This window comes from Cyclopterus lumpus, chromosome 7, assembly GCF_009769545.1.
Source record: "Cyclopterus lumpus isolate fCycLum1 chromosome 7, fCycLum1.pri, whole genome shotgun sequence".
Lineage (NCBI taxonomy): Eukaryota > Metazoa > Chordata > Actinopteri > Perciformes > Cyclopteridae > Cyclopterus > Cyclopterus lumpus.
This window is the reverse complement of record NC_046972.1, coordinates 6,678,823-6,694,892: the sequence shown is the minus strand read 5'-3', so window position 1 is coordinate 6,694,892 and position 16,070 is coordinate 6,678,823. Positions and strand designations below refer to the sequence as shown.

Sequence of the window (16,070 nt, the reverse complement as noted above, 5' to 3'; positions counted from 1 at the left end):
CCCACACCCACACACCCACCCACACACACACACACACACACACACACACACACACACACACACACACACTGTAAATGAGCTGTTATTTAGTCCCGTCTTCCCGTTCGGCTTTTAATGAGCACTCTCACGCATAAACACTATAAAAATGTACAGACGACCGCTTTTGTCAATGCAAACACTTGTTTCCATGGGAACAGCACACCTAGGTGACCAAAGAGCCAGACAGTAGTTTCTTTCTTTTTACTTAACTCTGGAAAAACAATCATTGTTGACAACCTGAGAAGTTTCCCCTCAAGGATTATAAGGAAAGGCAAATCAAATGATGTAACACAGATTCCAAATCCCAAAACTGAAGTTTTGCCAGTGGATATAAAGCAGAAAGGTATTGTGTGGGTGTGTCATGTCTCGAAGCTGCATTAATAATACAAATGATATTCATAAATGGTTCCAAAGTACTATAATATGAAACGCTGCCCCCAAGTGACCCCAAATTAACTGATGCAGCTTTAAAAGAAAAGTTTAATTAGTATTGTTCCCCACATGATGAGTGATGAATGAGTAGACTGCTTGTAAACTTGACATCATAATATATGGCCTTGGTTGGTTTCAGTAAAATACTACATGAAATTGAATGAAATCAGAAATTCTATGTACATTTGCTTGATTTATCTGTTATTTGATTGATTGATGTAAATATATATATATATATATATATATATATATATATATATATATATATATATATATATATATATATATATATTAATTCAAATTGTATTTGTATTTTACTCTTTCCAATAAATAGGCTTTTCAAGAGAAGAGCAGCTTTTTATGATAAATAATTTCTATATGAAGGTCAGTAAAGCCGGTGAATGGAGATCCCGGTCTGAGAGACGTGTCATTCATGAATATCTTCATAATTTGCTCACAAAGCTGACCATCTTACTTAATAAAATAAATCAGCTGCAGTGAGATGACCTTCCAGTTCAGCCACTGCGTGTCTATCACTGGGAACGGTCCCCCTGCCTGCAGCATTACGTAACATGCAGCAGCTGAGGCAGACACAACCCAAACACGGGTGTGTGTGTGTGTGTGTGCGTGTGTGTTTGTGTGTGTGTGTGTGTGTGTGTGTGTGTGGCCAGATAGGAATGCAAACACAAGCCCACACATATCGTGGTGACTCAAAGTCACCGGTGACACAATGTTGATTACTGGCAGATACACAATTTCTTGATCCCACTCTCCTTATTCTCGTTTGTCATTTTCATAACTCTTGTGCTCCTGGCCGGCTCTCTGAAGTTATGATGAGCAATATTTGTATCTCATTTATATATTTGTGATTCTCTATCTTATTGAGGACCCCTTGTGCGAGGATATGACCCATCAGCATCATCTCATCATAGGTGACCCACATTGCCTCATATTCCAATCTTTAGCTTTTAAACTGCTTCACTTCAGAATAAACAACAAGGACAGAACGGCATTGTGGTCCTTTCTTTGTGGGGCCCCGTCATGTCTTTGGAATAGCAGCCTGGTCAGACAGCTATGATTGCTAGAGCCCCGGTTGAGGGTTTGATTCCTATCAGAAACATTTCTATCTTATGCATCTCATGTCAACTCAAACCTGTCTGTCAGAGCCACTTGGGTAAATTACTTTTGTTTCCTTGCTGAGACGCAGCTGAGATCAGTTTGACCTTTGATGATTGAGAAAATAATATGACCCACATCCTGAACATTAACAACATATTCATAAACCGTATAGCTTTGCTTTCGGTGGCAGCTCCATCAGAGGCACAAAGCGCAGTCTCACTTTGAATAAAAAGGCCAATATGAGCCAACGATGTTCCTGCTGTCACTATGGAGAGGAGGCAGGGAAACTGTGAGTTGCTGGTCTGGATTTAGACCTCAAGCAGAGGACTCTGAGATATATACGCCGATAAGACTTGACGCACATTTCACCGCCGCGTGGCGTCATTAGCAACGTGGGGTAACCTTTCAAACGTTGCTTCAAAATGGCGTAATGTCGATGAGCCCATAAATGGGTTTTAATGGATTGGCTGTCAGCATGCACCAACGAGGGGGGGGGGGGGGGGGGGGGGGGCAGTGAGTGTTTTCTAATCGTGATGGCCCGTGGCTCGTGATATTAATAGCCACAAAGCAATGTCACCACTAAGTCCCCGGCTCCCAGCCGACGGCTTTGTTTTCACGCATTCTTTCCATCTTTGTTTTGCTCTCAACTTATCCTCCTCTGAGAAGAGCCGGTTCCTCTCTAGTTCACGTTCCACTTTCCTCCACTAAGCAGGAGACAACCAGGCAGCGTCATCCCAGTGCGTCATTTGTTGGGTGAATCAATAAACAGATGATGAAAAAATATAATCAAAGAAATCTCTTTCATGAGATGTAATTTAATGTCAGAGCCGTGTGAGAATCCAGCGTATTGGAACTGAAGGAGAACGGACTGATGACGCCGTGGTGTGTGTGTGTGTGTGTGTGTGTGTGTGTGTGTGTGTGTGTGTGTGTGTGTGTGTGTGTGTGTGTGTATGTGTGTATGTGTGTATGTGTGTGTGTGGGGAAGAGGAAAGCTATTTCAGGGGCGGTGCGTCTGAAATGACAACTGTTGCCCCCCCCCCCTCCCACCCCCCACTCTTTCTCTACCTCTCTCTATCGTATCTCTCTCTCTCTCTCTCTCTCTCGACTCCCCTTAACCTCAGAGCCTTCAATGCCCAGAACTTTTTCCAACAACAGCACCCATCTCTCCATCGCTCTCGTGATAAATATAGAACACTTATTCCCCTTTCCCCTATGAGCTGTAGCGCACGTGCACACCCGCCCACGTGCGCGTGGGACCACACGGTATATAAGGGCCGTGGATGGGGTGTCTGCCGGAGAGTGGGCAAACACCAACCAAATACCAAATACAAGCAAGGCACATATAAAGAAAAAGAAAAGAAGGAAGACAGAAGGGCAGCGTGCATTGTTTCTGACACTGACGCCTCTGGAAGACTCCCAAGAGCAACCACTGAGAAGAACCTCCTCCCTCCCTCTTCCTCCCTTTACTCTCCTCCTCTCTCCTCACCCAGCACTCTCAGCCATCCATGAGTGGGACCAACTCCTCTGCCTATCGATCGGAGCGTAGTTTCCACCAGACCTCGTCCTCATCCTCTGGGAACCCCTACATGGAGAAGAGCCGGGGACTGTTCGCCGAGGACTTCGGCTCCTTCATGCGGCCTGGGAGCGACGCCTTGGGCTTCTCCAGTAAGTTGAAGGGATCGCTTTGACTGAGATGTGTGCGCATGCTTGGGAGCAATTTGTTTAAAGATTAAAGAAGTAGTGGCAAATCAATCTGTCATAGGTTAACGTTGAGGCGGGGGGGTAAAGGGGTTATCTGGTATGGTTGGTGTGTGCAGACAAAATGTGTTTCTAAGCAAGAGTGTAGTCTGGTTGGATGGAGTAACTCTTTTTTTTTTAAAGTATGAAAATGAAACACAATGGGATTCACTCTTAAAGTCGGGAGTGTGTGTGTGTGGTGGTGGTGGGGGAAATCATTTGGAACCATTGTTGGTGGGTGCAGCGAAAGGGAGAACAACACACGCGCGTGCGCACACACACACACACACACACATGCACGCCTGGGGAATGCTGCTGGCTGCCCAGCGGTGTGACTTCACACACTGAGTATCTGGAGTGACGCCTGCATGAGGAATGACCGGATGGTTGCCCGGTGACCCGTGTACACACTAAATACACACACACACACACACACACACACACACACACACACACACACACACATTTGGAAATATGTCACGCAGTCAAACTAACCCGCATATGTTAAGTTATAGAGCTAATATCTCACACAGTCTGTGTACGAGGTCATTATTCTCACTCGCTGCATGATGATCATATGTGCCTCTACTCTATCCTGTTACTGCCTCATCATTACATGTTGTTATTATTACATTACGTTCATGATTCGCATTGGCATTTAATTAAACACATTCCAAAAACCTATCCATAAAGCAAAGTTAATACCGGTGCCATGGAACACACAACGTCATGCATCTGACTTCTTTGGTCTCTAAAAGCTGGTAAACTGATCAAAGTGGTTTTGTTCACACTACAAATCCGTCAAAGTTTAAAAAACACTTAATGCTAAACAGCACATAGTAACAAACTTTATTTGAGTATTTTACTTACGTCCAAGTCAAATAATGTTATAAAGCTGTAGACAATAATCACATTTGGGCTTTTGCTTTAAGAATATGAAGCTCTCCAATGTCAAACACAGTATATGTATTAAGAATTCACAAGAGCAACTTCACATCTCGTAACGTCAGCGATGTGAAAACTAACACAGCGAGGGCCGAGCAGCGAAATGGAATTCAGCCTGCAGTAATGTTTCTACTTTGTCGGGTCAAAATGTCTTTTTTGGAAAAAGACATATCTCGATATTTTAGTTTTTTAACTAATTCTAAAGACTGGTCATCATTTTACATTTTTCAAAACACATTTTCGCAAAAACAAAAGAAATCCCTGATCCCTGATGTGTTTTATGTCCTCTTTAGAAAGCTAGAAATCTGAGTTGCCTTTGAGGAAACATAGAAGTGATTATCGGTTAGTATGTTTCTCACCATTTTATGGAAAGGGTCATTACAGCAGAAATGAATGAGCCTGAATAATGTCTGATTTTAGTATGGATTGTATGCTGTAATGACAATAACTGCAAATCTTTGCAGCGTAAATAAGAATAGACAAAAAAGGATTTGGGCAAAGAGAGAAATATACTTCTGTTTGCTCCTGAGGTCTGACCTCCTTTCTTTCTGCTCTCCTTGTGCGTCAGGCGGATCTGGAAATATCAAAACTCTTGGGGATTCGTATCAGTTCACAGTTGACGTGCGAGACTTCTCCCCTGAAGATGTCATCGTCACCACATCCAACAACCAGATTGAAGTTCGTGCAGAAAAGGTGGGCGGCCTCCTTTTTTCATTTGGAATGGCAGCATAAAGTCTTTAAAACAATGTCAGTGTTCCCGTGACAGGACCCTGAGACTTTAGGTCTCATTAAACTGGGTTCTGTGGAGTAGGCGACTCTTTCCACAGCGTGTGTGTATCCTCTGTCACAAGACATCACGTCACCGGTCATATTCTGTCTTTGGCAGTTGGCCCAGGATGGTTCGGTCATGAACAATTTCACGCACAAGTGCCAGCTACCCGACGATGTGGACCCCACCTCGGTGACATCATCGCTGGCCGCCGACGGGACCCTGACGGTCACGGCGCGGCGACACCCGGCCAAGCACGAGCTCGCACAGACCTTCCGCACCGAGATCAAGATCTAGAGGGGGGGCCCCGCTAGCGCATCACAGGCCTCTTGTTTTTTGTGCTACTTCCTGTATTTCCTGCCTTCACTGAAACCATTCTACTTTAAACACTCACGTCCCGCGGCTGACAGGATGCCTGTTGCTGCTCATCAACACTCTGAGTTAGTCCACCACACTCAGCAGCCATTAGGTCACACCTGCATGTAACATATGGAGACACGTGGGTTGGACATGTACAGCATGTCTCTCTCTTTCTCTCTCTCGCTCTCTCTCTCTCTCTCTCTCTCTCTGTTGCACACACACACACACACACACACACACACACACACACACACACACCCCTACACGCACACAGCCACTAACCAATCGGTTCACCACTTTACTCCTATCCTCTAACACAGTTCTAAAAATCCGAGTCACCTCAATTGATGGTTGCCACTTTAATAATAACTTATTGTGTATTATTATTTTTGTGAATTAAATGATCCTGCTTTGACAATAAAAATGTGTAATTCTCTTGATTGACGTATGGCATGACAAATTATATATATTTTTAAAAGGGGCTGGAGTTTGTTTTTAGCAACCAGTGGAGAGTGTATATTATATTATTAGAAACCTGCACATCTTTGGTATTGCAAAAGCTCTAAAAGTAATGGCTTTATTTCTCCCCTTCTATTGCTTTGAAATAGTTTAGCACCCCCTTTGAATAACTTTAACTGAACAGTTAATTACAAATATAAAATGCGAAAGGCAAAAACAATCAAAGTAATTTTAGAAACTACTTTTGGTTTGTGCTATAAACTTTGGTGGTAGGGAGCGTGTTGGGGACATGAAGTCAGTATTAAGTCCTCAGACGCGGTCCAACATGTATTTTTTTTAGAACAGAACCAGAATTGAACTATGCCTGTCTTCATTCAATATACTAATGAAATAATAGTCTGTTTTTAAAGCATGACTGACCCAATCATTACACAAATAAGACAGATATAGGCCTAAAGGTGGGTAGGCAGTGACCACCGCAAAGCAAACTACTCTCAAAAGGAATGAGACAAAGCAAAGCCTAGAGGAAATGTGGTGCTTTTATTCTATTATTTTGTGCAGAGGCATCTGTCCTGTTTTTAAGGATTTCAAAGGCTCTATTCAGGCAAAACTCATGTTGACGCCTTTGTTATTTGACTGTAATTGACGATATGTTTTGAGCCAGTCTTCGTCCGGCCTTTGCATTTTGGCATGATTTTAGCATATCATGTTGTACTGTAACTAAGTAGCCTTGAGATTAATGCTTGTTATGTTCCCTTGGAAAGTGCTTTGGAAGTGATTGTCTCATTATCCTTAAAAGACCTTGCATACCCTGCACATTAGTTTGATGCTCAGTATACCTGCAGCACAGTACCGCCCACACTATGATTTTTAGTTTATCATTTTAAACTAAAATGTCAGATTAAAAGGCAGATTGTTTGTTATGCCTTTTTCCCATTCAGTATGCTACATCAATGGCTCCAGATCCGTTGAATAACATCTAAAGTGCTGCTGCTGGTGTAATCCGACGTTTACGAGACGTACAGAGCAACTTTTATCATCATCATTAGTGTGTAGATCAAGTAGCTCGAGCATGTTGCGCCACCGTATGGTCGTCACGGGCAACAGCGCGTGTTCACACTGCGCGTGCTCCCGCGACACATCCGGCCGGTCCCTATCAATCGATCAGAGAGAGGAAGATGGCGGTGGATGGAGTTAACGGGGCTGGATCGATCACCGAAAAACTCGATTGGGTTTGTTTTCCCTAGCTGAGCGGAACACTCAATATCGCCGCCCGAGCAGCGGTTTGAACCCGGAGTGACGACGCGACCACACGGAGGTAATTCAGGAGCCGTTCTTTAGTAAAATGGCGCTCGAATAAAGCGAAGTTAGCGAGCTTAGCTGAGGAAACAACAAGGGACGAGGACAGGCCCCGCTCGTCGCTCCGCCATCTTGTCCCTCCGCTACATGCATGTTAAGGCACGCTAAATTAATCCCTGATAACAAAGCTACAAGGATGGAGGAATTGTAATCGATGTATTGCACTGTCAAACCAAGCTGTCAAAACTTTTAAAGACACCTAGTTTACAGTTGCTTTAATCAAACATGTTTCCTGCAGTGTGTCATTCCGGTAGTATGTCCCGTAAGCACGGCCCTCGTGACACATTATGCTGTTATGTTATTCTGCTTCATTTCACCACCAGCGTTTTTTATTAGCTGGCGTTAACTCGCATTTTAGTCCATGGCTGTGACCCATTTTTTTACATTAGCTCACGTTATTATACGGACGGTAACGTATTTTTTTATGTAATGCGTTTTCGTTGTTAAAGCGCAGTTTGGGGTTGAAGTCTCTCTCTCTCTCTCTCTCTCTCTCTCTCTCTCTCTCTTCCTGGTGCTGTCCTGTAATTGAGGCTGACATTTACACCCACAGCACAAATAAGACACATTTCTTTTTACAAAAATATATAAAAGTAGTGGTTTGACTTGTGTATTAACAGGAAGTAAGACAAACCTCAATACAACTGTAACACGTGTTTTCAAGCTGGTAGTGTGACCCTTGATCCTAATGAGACCAAACAAACTCCCCCACAAAACCCTTTTTAACACTGACATAAATTGGAAGATACTGAGCTATCAGAGGTGAACGACAAGGACTGAATGTCGTGCCAGCATAAAGACAAACTGGTCGAGCCGACTACCAGCCTTCATCGGCTCTTCCTGGTGTGTCCACAGCGCTGCCGGCCTCTTCTAACCCCCCCCCGGCAAGGCTTCGGGGCGATGGAGTTCCCGTGGCACAGTGGGAAAGTTCTGGAGCAGCTGAATCGCCAGCGCAGACAGGGCATGCTGTGTGACTGCACTTTTGTTGTGGACGGGGTGGACTTCAAGGCCCACAAAGCAGTGCTGGCGGCCTGTAGTGTGTACTTCCGCACCCTATTCCTGGACCAGAAGGATGTGGTGCACCTGGACATCAGCAATGCAGCAGGTGGGTTCCTGTGGGCCTTTGGACACGTATCCCTGGATTCTTTCTCATGTACCACTGTGTATTTATTTTTGTAATATTCATCTTCCAGTGCTCTGACTTTGCCTACCGTCACGGTACTTTACTTTAATAATAGTTCATGTACCACCACCGTTACTGCTGTGTAACAAGACCTGTTGTATTGTTGATTGTCCTTGCAGGTTTGGGTCAGGTCCTGGAGTTCATGTACACGGCCAAGCTGACTTTAAGTCCTCAGAATGTGGAAGACGTGCTGACCGTTGCTAACTTCCTGCAGATGCAAGAGATTGTAAATGCCTGCTCTGCGTACCAGTCGATGGCTAATCCTGCTCCGTCCCTAATAACACTGGATTTTGCCGTTGGTGAGTCCACAAATATTGCGTCAAACGTCTCATCTTCATGTCGGAACCTTTAAACAATCCGTGCCCTTCAACTTTGCAAGTGCTGAACCAGGTCAATCATTTGTTGCTGGTGTAGAAAGGGGCAGATGAGGTTAGCAGGATATGTTTTCTGTATTGAATGAATTTAACAGAACCTTAACTGTCACTTTCCACGACATGAGGTTTCCTGTGTTTACGTTATTCATAACAAGGTAATACCATCTCCCTCGTTGGTAGCAGTCATTAAGAATAGCACACTTTTCCTGCATTTAGTAGAATATCAAAGTTGGAGCTTTAAATCTTAAACTGTTCAGGTATTCGTATAAGTTACCTGTTATTACATTGAGCTGATATTAATCTTTACTTTTTTATACTGGTGAAGTATGATGATTATGCTACAATTGAATTATGAATTCCACATTTTGTGCAATTTGTTGGTCTAATCTGCCTTATCGGATTCAAGTTCAACAAATTCACCACGTATAAAATATGGAACCTGATGTACAGCAACTGTCCACCATATTCTAAGAAAGGCAAAAACAATCCTCTTTTTCTTTACAAACAAACCAGAAGAGAAACAAGGTGACGAGGAGCATGTGGAGGAACTGGAGAGTGACCTGGCAGAAGTGGCATCTCAAGCAGAGGAGACTCCCTGCACACCCACGGAAGAGAAAAAGCCCACAAAAAACCAGGAACCCATCCAGGAGGACATCCCCACCGAGACGCAACAGACTGTTTCTTGGCCCGAAGCCAGCAGAACCCACTCGGCCCGAGGACGAGTCCCCAAAACCAACTATGCTCAAAAGAGGATATCTGTGAAGGAGGAGGAAAGTGCTGCACCAGAGGCGCCCGGATTTCAGGATGACGACCCCTCTGACACTGACTACACTCCCAGTAAGTGCGTGGCAATAGAAATACTTTGTGCATTTGGCGTTTACGCTCCAACTGTGTGCATATTATTGCACACAGTTGCTCTTTTTAAAACTAAGATATATTTTCTATTTGTTTACAGAATCGCACCCAAATTCTGCTGGCAGCTCATCCTACATGAGCTCTCGGGGGAGACGAATCAGAAAACCTCCTCGAAGAAACTTCCCACCTGGTGAGCAGCTCGAGGGATCATCATGCAGAAATATATTCCGGACATAAAAAGTCAAGGAAATTCATACGTTTAGAAGAGTTTTAAACGGAGCTAGTGTAATTATTTTAGTTTCCGGAGTTTTAGTCTCACATTCAAATCCAGGTACAGGAGGCGATACTGATTGTTATTTGCAGTCAAGACAGTGTGTCATTCTCAATACCTCTGCTGTCGCCCTCGTAGACAACGACTCAGAGGAAGAAGGCACCTCAAAGTCCAAAGCGCAGAAGAGGGTGGTGGAGCCGGCAGAAGTAGCCAGTGAACTGGAGGACGACTGTGAGGAGACCGGCGACGGGGAAGCCGACGACGAAGAGGGGTCTGGAGAGGAAGATGACGAGGAAGTCAATTCGGGCAGCGAATTAGACTGCGGGCAAACTCTGTCGGCGTCTATGAGCAGCCGATCCGAGTCAAAGCCTTACAGCTCTGTGACGCACGAATGCGAGGTGAGGAATATCAGTCTGGGTGCAGGAGGGAAGGGGCATTCACAGCTTCTAGTTTCTTAACTTTAGCGTTTACATTTTTTCAGACTTAATGCTGTTCTTTGCTTGTGCATGAAAGTGAATGTCGTCAACCGTGTGCCACAAGTTGCTGAATGAATCATCGCCGTCATATCAAAACGCATTAAAGTTAAAATAGCTGCATCAAACGTGGAAATGTTGCTGATGCTGGGGACTTTTGCATAGAAATGTTTGCATCAATAGATTTAGCTCACTTTCTTCTTCTTAGGACTGTGGGAAGAAATTCACCCACACTGGCAACTTCAAGCGACACATGCGTATTCACACCGGAGAGAAGCCGTTCAGCTGTCGGGATTGCAACAAAGCGTTCTCTGACCCCGCGGCCTGCAAAGCCCACGAGAAAACGCACAGGTGAATTACTTTGTTTTACCCCAAGACGTTTAGTTGACCGACACCCGCTCTGTCTGGCTTGTGTCTTAAATTGCGCTCTTGGTTTCCCCCCCCCCCCCCCCAGCCCTTTGAAGCCATACTGTTGCTCGACTTGTGGGAAGAGCTACCGCCAGATCAGCCTGCTCAACCTGCACCGCAAGCGGCACACGGGCGAAGCGCGGTACAGCTGCGAAGTGTGCGGCAAGCTCTTCACTACGTCCGGCAACCTGAAGCGCCACCAGCTGGTGCACAGCGGCGAGAAGCCGTACCACTGCGACTACTGCGATAAGGCTTTCTCCGACCCCACCGCCAAGATGCGACACCTGGAGACGCACGACACGGAGAAGGGCAACAAGTGTGCGTACTGCGACAAGCGCTTCAACCAGGTAATAACAGGCTCCGAAGATTAATCCTGGGATTGCAGACCATCTTAAACCATTCAAAGTTAGAGTTTGGTACATAAAATGTGACTTTTTACGGCAAATATCACGTCGAATGTGTTAACTAACTAGTTACTTGATTTTGTGTTTTTTCCCTAGCCGGGAAATCTGAAGGCTCACTTAAAAATCCATATCACAGACGGGCCTCTCAAGTGCAAGGAATGTGGCAAACAGTTTACTACTTCAGGTAAGAAGATACTACATCTGTTATGGTGATTTGCTGAGGTTAACGTGTGTGATGATACAAATGACTCTAATTCTACCTAAACTCTCTCAAACATGAGGATTTGCAGTTTTATGATTTGTAAGTTGTATTGTTTTGGAACTTTTATTCAACGTTACAAAAGTGCATTGGTGATGACCCCCACCCCACGTGATTTCAGTTGAAGTTAGTAAGACCATACGCGTGGTGTTAACACAGTGGTTACTTTCAGACAGAGCTTCAACTTAATATGTACTGATCCTTGAAAATCCAAGCAACTGTATAATCACTTCCTGACATGGTTTTTAAATGTTATTTTAACCATTCAAAAGACAGTGACAATTCCAGCTGCTTTCCGTCTGTCTGCATGTTACCTGAAGGAAGTTGACTTCTGTATCACCATCGTATTGAGGGGATTTGGTTGAAGTTTTTTGTGTTGACGGTGTGTGCTTTTTAGGAAATCTGAAGAGACACCTGCGAGTCCACAGCGGGGAGAAACCGTACGTCTGCATGCACTGCCAGAGAGCTTTCAGTGACCCTGGAGCTCTGCAGCGGCACGAACGCATCCACACAGGTACTTCCATGACATTCGGTGGGACTATGGAATGTGAAAGCACTCCGTCTCTCACACACACACCCACACACACGTATACACACACATATCATTTACACCCTACTGACTGAGACTGTAATTCATGTTCTACAGGAGAGAAGCCCTGCGTCTGTCTTATCTGTGGCAAAGCCTTCACGCAGGCCAGCTCGCTCATCGCCCACGTCCGCCAGCACACCGGAGAGAAGCCCTACGTGTGCGACCGCTGTGGCAAAAGGTCAGCAAGCAGATAAATCGGTGCTGTAACAAAGGCTGTTCTCTTTTCTTTTTTTCACTTGTACTTGGGGAATACCAGTTTATCTAACATACAGCTTTAGAAATGTGTGAAGGGAGAGAGCAGAGCACATTTTAAGTGTTATCTTAAGGTTATGTTATTGTCTACCATGGGAGCAATTTGACCCATATCACAGTAAAACACATTAAATAAGAACAGAAGTGCAAACATCAGCTAAAAACAAGACGACACCATTTAATTGCAAGCTACAGAGCAGAGGCCAAATCAGATCTTGATCTACAGCTAGAAGTCATTTTTGTTGTAATTTTTGTGTTATTACAAGTTGAGGACGCACGCTGAAGGATGCATTTAATGTTTTTTTTACTCCGGACAGGTTCGTGCAGTCCAGTCAACTGGCCAATCACATCCGGCATCACGACAATGTCCGGCCGCACAAGTGTCAGATGTGCAACAAGGCATTCGTTAACGTGGGAGACCTGTCGAAGCACATCATCATTCACACCGGTACGGATAAAATGAGTGTTTAATAATTACGAGACTCACAGGGTAAAGGTGGAAATGGGGAGACATCCAGCAGAGTGCGCCAGCGGATTATTTCTCTCCTGCTCTCTCAGGGGAGAAGCCTTTCCTGTGCGATAAGTGCGGCAGAGGGTTCAACCGGGTGGACAACCTGCGCTCCCACGTTAAGACCGTCCACCAAGGCAAGGCCGGCATGAAGCGGCTGGTGATGGCCGGGGGCAGCGCGGACGAGGGGGCCGATGGGTGCGCAGGGGCGTCCACCTCTGACAGCGAGATCAACATAGTCACCGTCACCACAGAGGACATCGTCACCCTGGCAACTGAGGCCCTGGCTGCCAGTGCGGTAGCACAGCTGACAGGTCAGACAGCATCTTGTGATATCAAGGGGAAACATCAATGTGTCCTGGGGTTGGATGTGTGACGGCTGCTGCAGCTATCACACGGACCTCTGGGGATAATAAAAGAAGCATGAGGATTAAAGGGCTCGGGCGGTGTTGAGTGTTTTACTTTGTGTCACGTGTCTGTTCACAGTGGTTCCAGTGGCTGCTTCAGTGTCTGCAGATGAGACGGAGGCTTTGAAAGCTGAAATAACCAAGGCGGTAGAGAAAGTGCATGAAGCAGGTAGGATTGCAAGGAAACCCCTATACAGCTGTATTTTAATAATAATACTATTACACTTTAGAAAACCATCATTGTGGCTCCGGTTTTATGCAGTGGTGCAGCAGCATTATCCTAGTCTGAACCCTGGATTTGAGCAGAGCTAGTATGGGGGTTGAGTTATCATGGTATTGTTCAGCATCACCCATCAACACATTTACTAACACAATAAGTCCTATCTCAGGTCTTCTGCATAGAATATTCATAATCAGTGTGGCCGGAGAGGTGCCGGGTTGCTCTTGAGCACGGCACTAGACCCTCAAACTGCTCCCCGGCGCGCTGCATAGGAGCTGTCCACTGCTACTAACAGTAGGACAGGTTGAACGCAGAGGCTACATTTCACTGTGTGCTGATGTGTAACGATAAAAGTTGATTTGATTTAGATCTCACTTTGACTCAGGAAGCTTTGACTGGACTGTTTGCTAAGCAGCCCAAATAACACCCCTCCTATATTGTGTCTTAAAACGCTCAAACTGACCTATGACGAAGGGCTACACTATTTTGACTGATATTTTCATTGAACAACATATTCAAATGATAACATTGTGGTTTTTGCTTGGATCTGTATCAAACAAGGATGCTCAGACATCGCTGCAGCATGACATATTTAATTTGAGATGGTATTCAGCCCTACCCTTCATTGAACTATATACACTGAAATGGAATTGACGCCAGTACCAAATTCATTCATAAACAACGGTATGTTGTAACTTGAGTGACTTTCGTGTGAATTTGTGTTCACACTACTGCATTACAACATGACACCAAGTTTGATTACAAAATGACAAGTGACATCACAACCTCATTACAAGTTCTGTTGTGGAGCTTTCAATGGTGTCACATGGTTTTCATCAGCTGATGGAGAGAGTGTGTTCTGTGGTCAGTTTCCATTTTATCTGAGCATGTTAAGGTATAAAAGCTGAGTTCAAAGTAAAATAGTTGCCTTGGAAACAGCAGCTGAGGAAACTTTTCAAGTTTAAAGCCTCTTTCACATTCTACTGAAATAAACACTACGATATATTTTGAGATGTTGATACAGTAAATGGGCTAACATATGCAAAAACACAAATTTGATATTCAAGGTATTTCATGGCTTTAAATATTTTAAAAATGAAAAATAAAGGTTTTCTAATTTGAGTATGATTATGCATACTTCTGTGTTTACTTTAATTCTAAGCCAGATCATGAAAGGCACAGAGGTTTGTCAGACCCTCCAGGTGGCAGTTTGAATCCCTAACTTTGTCCACTCTTCCTCTGTTCCAGACCCCAACACTCAGATCTTGTACGCTTGTGATTCATGTGGTGATAAATTCTTGGACGCCAGCTCCCTGGCCCAGCACGTACGCATCCACACAGCTCAGGCCTTGGTCATGTTTCAGGCCGATTCTGACTTCTACCAATACACCACAGCCACCACCGCTGAGGGGGACTCTGCCACAACATGGCAACCCACCGCTGAACAAGTCATCCAGGAAGGAGACCTGATCTTCCGTGCCCAGGTTGGAGAGGGAGAGATAGTGGGGGAGACGCAAGGAGAAGAGACTGGAGAGGCGATTAATGTGGAGGAGAGGGAGGATCAAGAGATGGAAGCTCACACTGAGACCCACACGGAGGAAAATGATGAAGCTGCAGCGGAGGTAGAGGAGGAAAAACAAGAGGAAATGGAATGTGACAGTCAGGCTTAGGAAATATGAAGACATTAATTGAGTTGATGAGGCTTCAGAGTTTCAAAATACCATGATGTTAAAATACATCTAAACTGGATTCATAATATACAACACTTTATACACAATTTTATCTCTGATTGTATGTTAAAAAAAATCATGTGTTTTGCAGTCCTAATTCCAGAAAAGAGGTCAGATTAGGTAAATATTGTTGATAATTGTTCCAGAGATGTTTATACTGCGTTGTATAGTCTGTTTATTTTTAGAATGAAATTCAGGACTTTGCAGTGTCCTTTGTATTTACATCACAATTTACTTAGAGAAAGATCTGTGTGTTATTTTTCCATTTCACTCCGAATAGATGTGTACATTTCCCTTTTAAAGAGTCAAAATATTTTATTGTACTTAGTTGTAAGTATTTTCATGAAAATCGGGGTACTGGAGATTGAAATGGGAGGGGATTGTCACCTCTTTTCAGAAGTGGGATGTCATGGAGTTGTATTCTGGCAAATACTGTAAATGATGTGCTGGTCTATTATTTGTATATTTGTTGTGTCCTCTAAAAACAGTTGACAACCTAGTCAACAATTCTCAGTTTCACATTGATACTAAGACAGTTGTCTTTCATGGTTTATGGTCATAATCGTGTAAAGATGGTTCCTTGTAGCCAATGGTTTTTATTTTGTCTGCTAATATTTACACCTGCAAGATGCGCCAGTAGATCATACGCTCAGTAACTGCTTCGGCTCACTGGAAGTCATCATCTCATCAATAAAAAATCTGCACTGTCTGACCAGCCTCGTGTTGTGCTGTTATGTTACCTTTCGATTTACATGGCTCACAGAATATCTAGAATATCATGGAAAGATATGTTAAGTAATAAAATGTATGAATTCAATGAGGACAGTAAATCCACCAGAAAGAACACACCATAACTTGTTTGACATGTCTCGAGACTTCACTTCTTCCGTGATTGTCGTGCCTTATAATAAAGCTGTCACC

General features: G+C 44.2%; 2 protein-coding genes across 2 annotated transcripts; both read left to right on the top strand.

Moving 5' to 3' along the window:
- The first annotated feature begins 2,904 nt into the window (after positions 1 to 2,904).
- Positions 2,905 to 5,797, top strand: hspb7 (heat shock protein family, member 7 (cardiovascular)). The gene is made up of 3 exons (XM_034537352.1): positions 2,905 to 3,255; positions 4,841 to 4,965; positions 5,159 to 5,797. The coding sequence occupies exons 1-3, from the start codon at positions 3,096 to 3,098 to the stop codon at positions 5,336 to 5,338; spliced, it is 465 nt and encodes a 154-aa protein (XP_034393243.1). The 5' UTR covers positions 2,905 to 3,095; the 3' UTR covers positions 5,339 to 5,797.
- Positions 5,798 to 6,993: 1,196 nt separating this feature from the next.
- On the top strand, positions 6,994 to 15,858 carry zbtb17 (zinc finger and BTB domain containing 17). Its single transcript, XM_034537535.1, has 15 exons — positions 6,994 to 7,178; positions 8,072 to 8,321; positions 8,519 to 8,698; positions 9,287 to 9,610; positions 9,729 to 9,818; positions 10,038 to 10,297; positions 10,581 to 10,723; positions 10,827 to 11,127; positions 11,281 to 11,368; positions 11,841 to 11,957; positions 12,090 to 12,210; positions 12,602 to 12,732; positions 12,843 to 13,106; positions 13,279 to 13,368; positions 14,668 to 15,858. Exons 2-15 carry the CDS (start codon positions 8,117 to 8,119, stop codon positions 15,087 to 15,089), a joined length of 2,736 nt encoding a protein of 911 aa, XP_034393426.1. The 5' UTR covers positions 6,994 to 7,178; positions 8,072 to 8,116; the 3' UTR covers positions 15,090 to 15,858.
- The last annotated feature ends 212 nt before the right edge of the window (positions 15,859 to 16,070 follow it).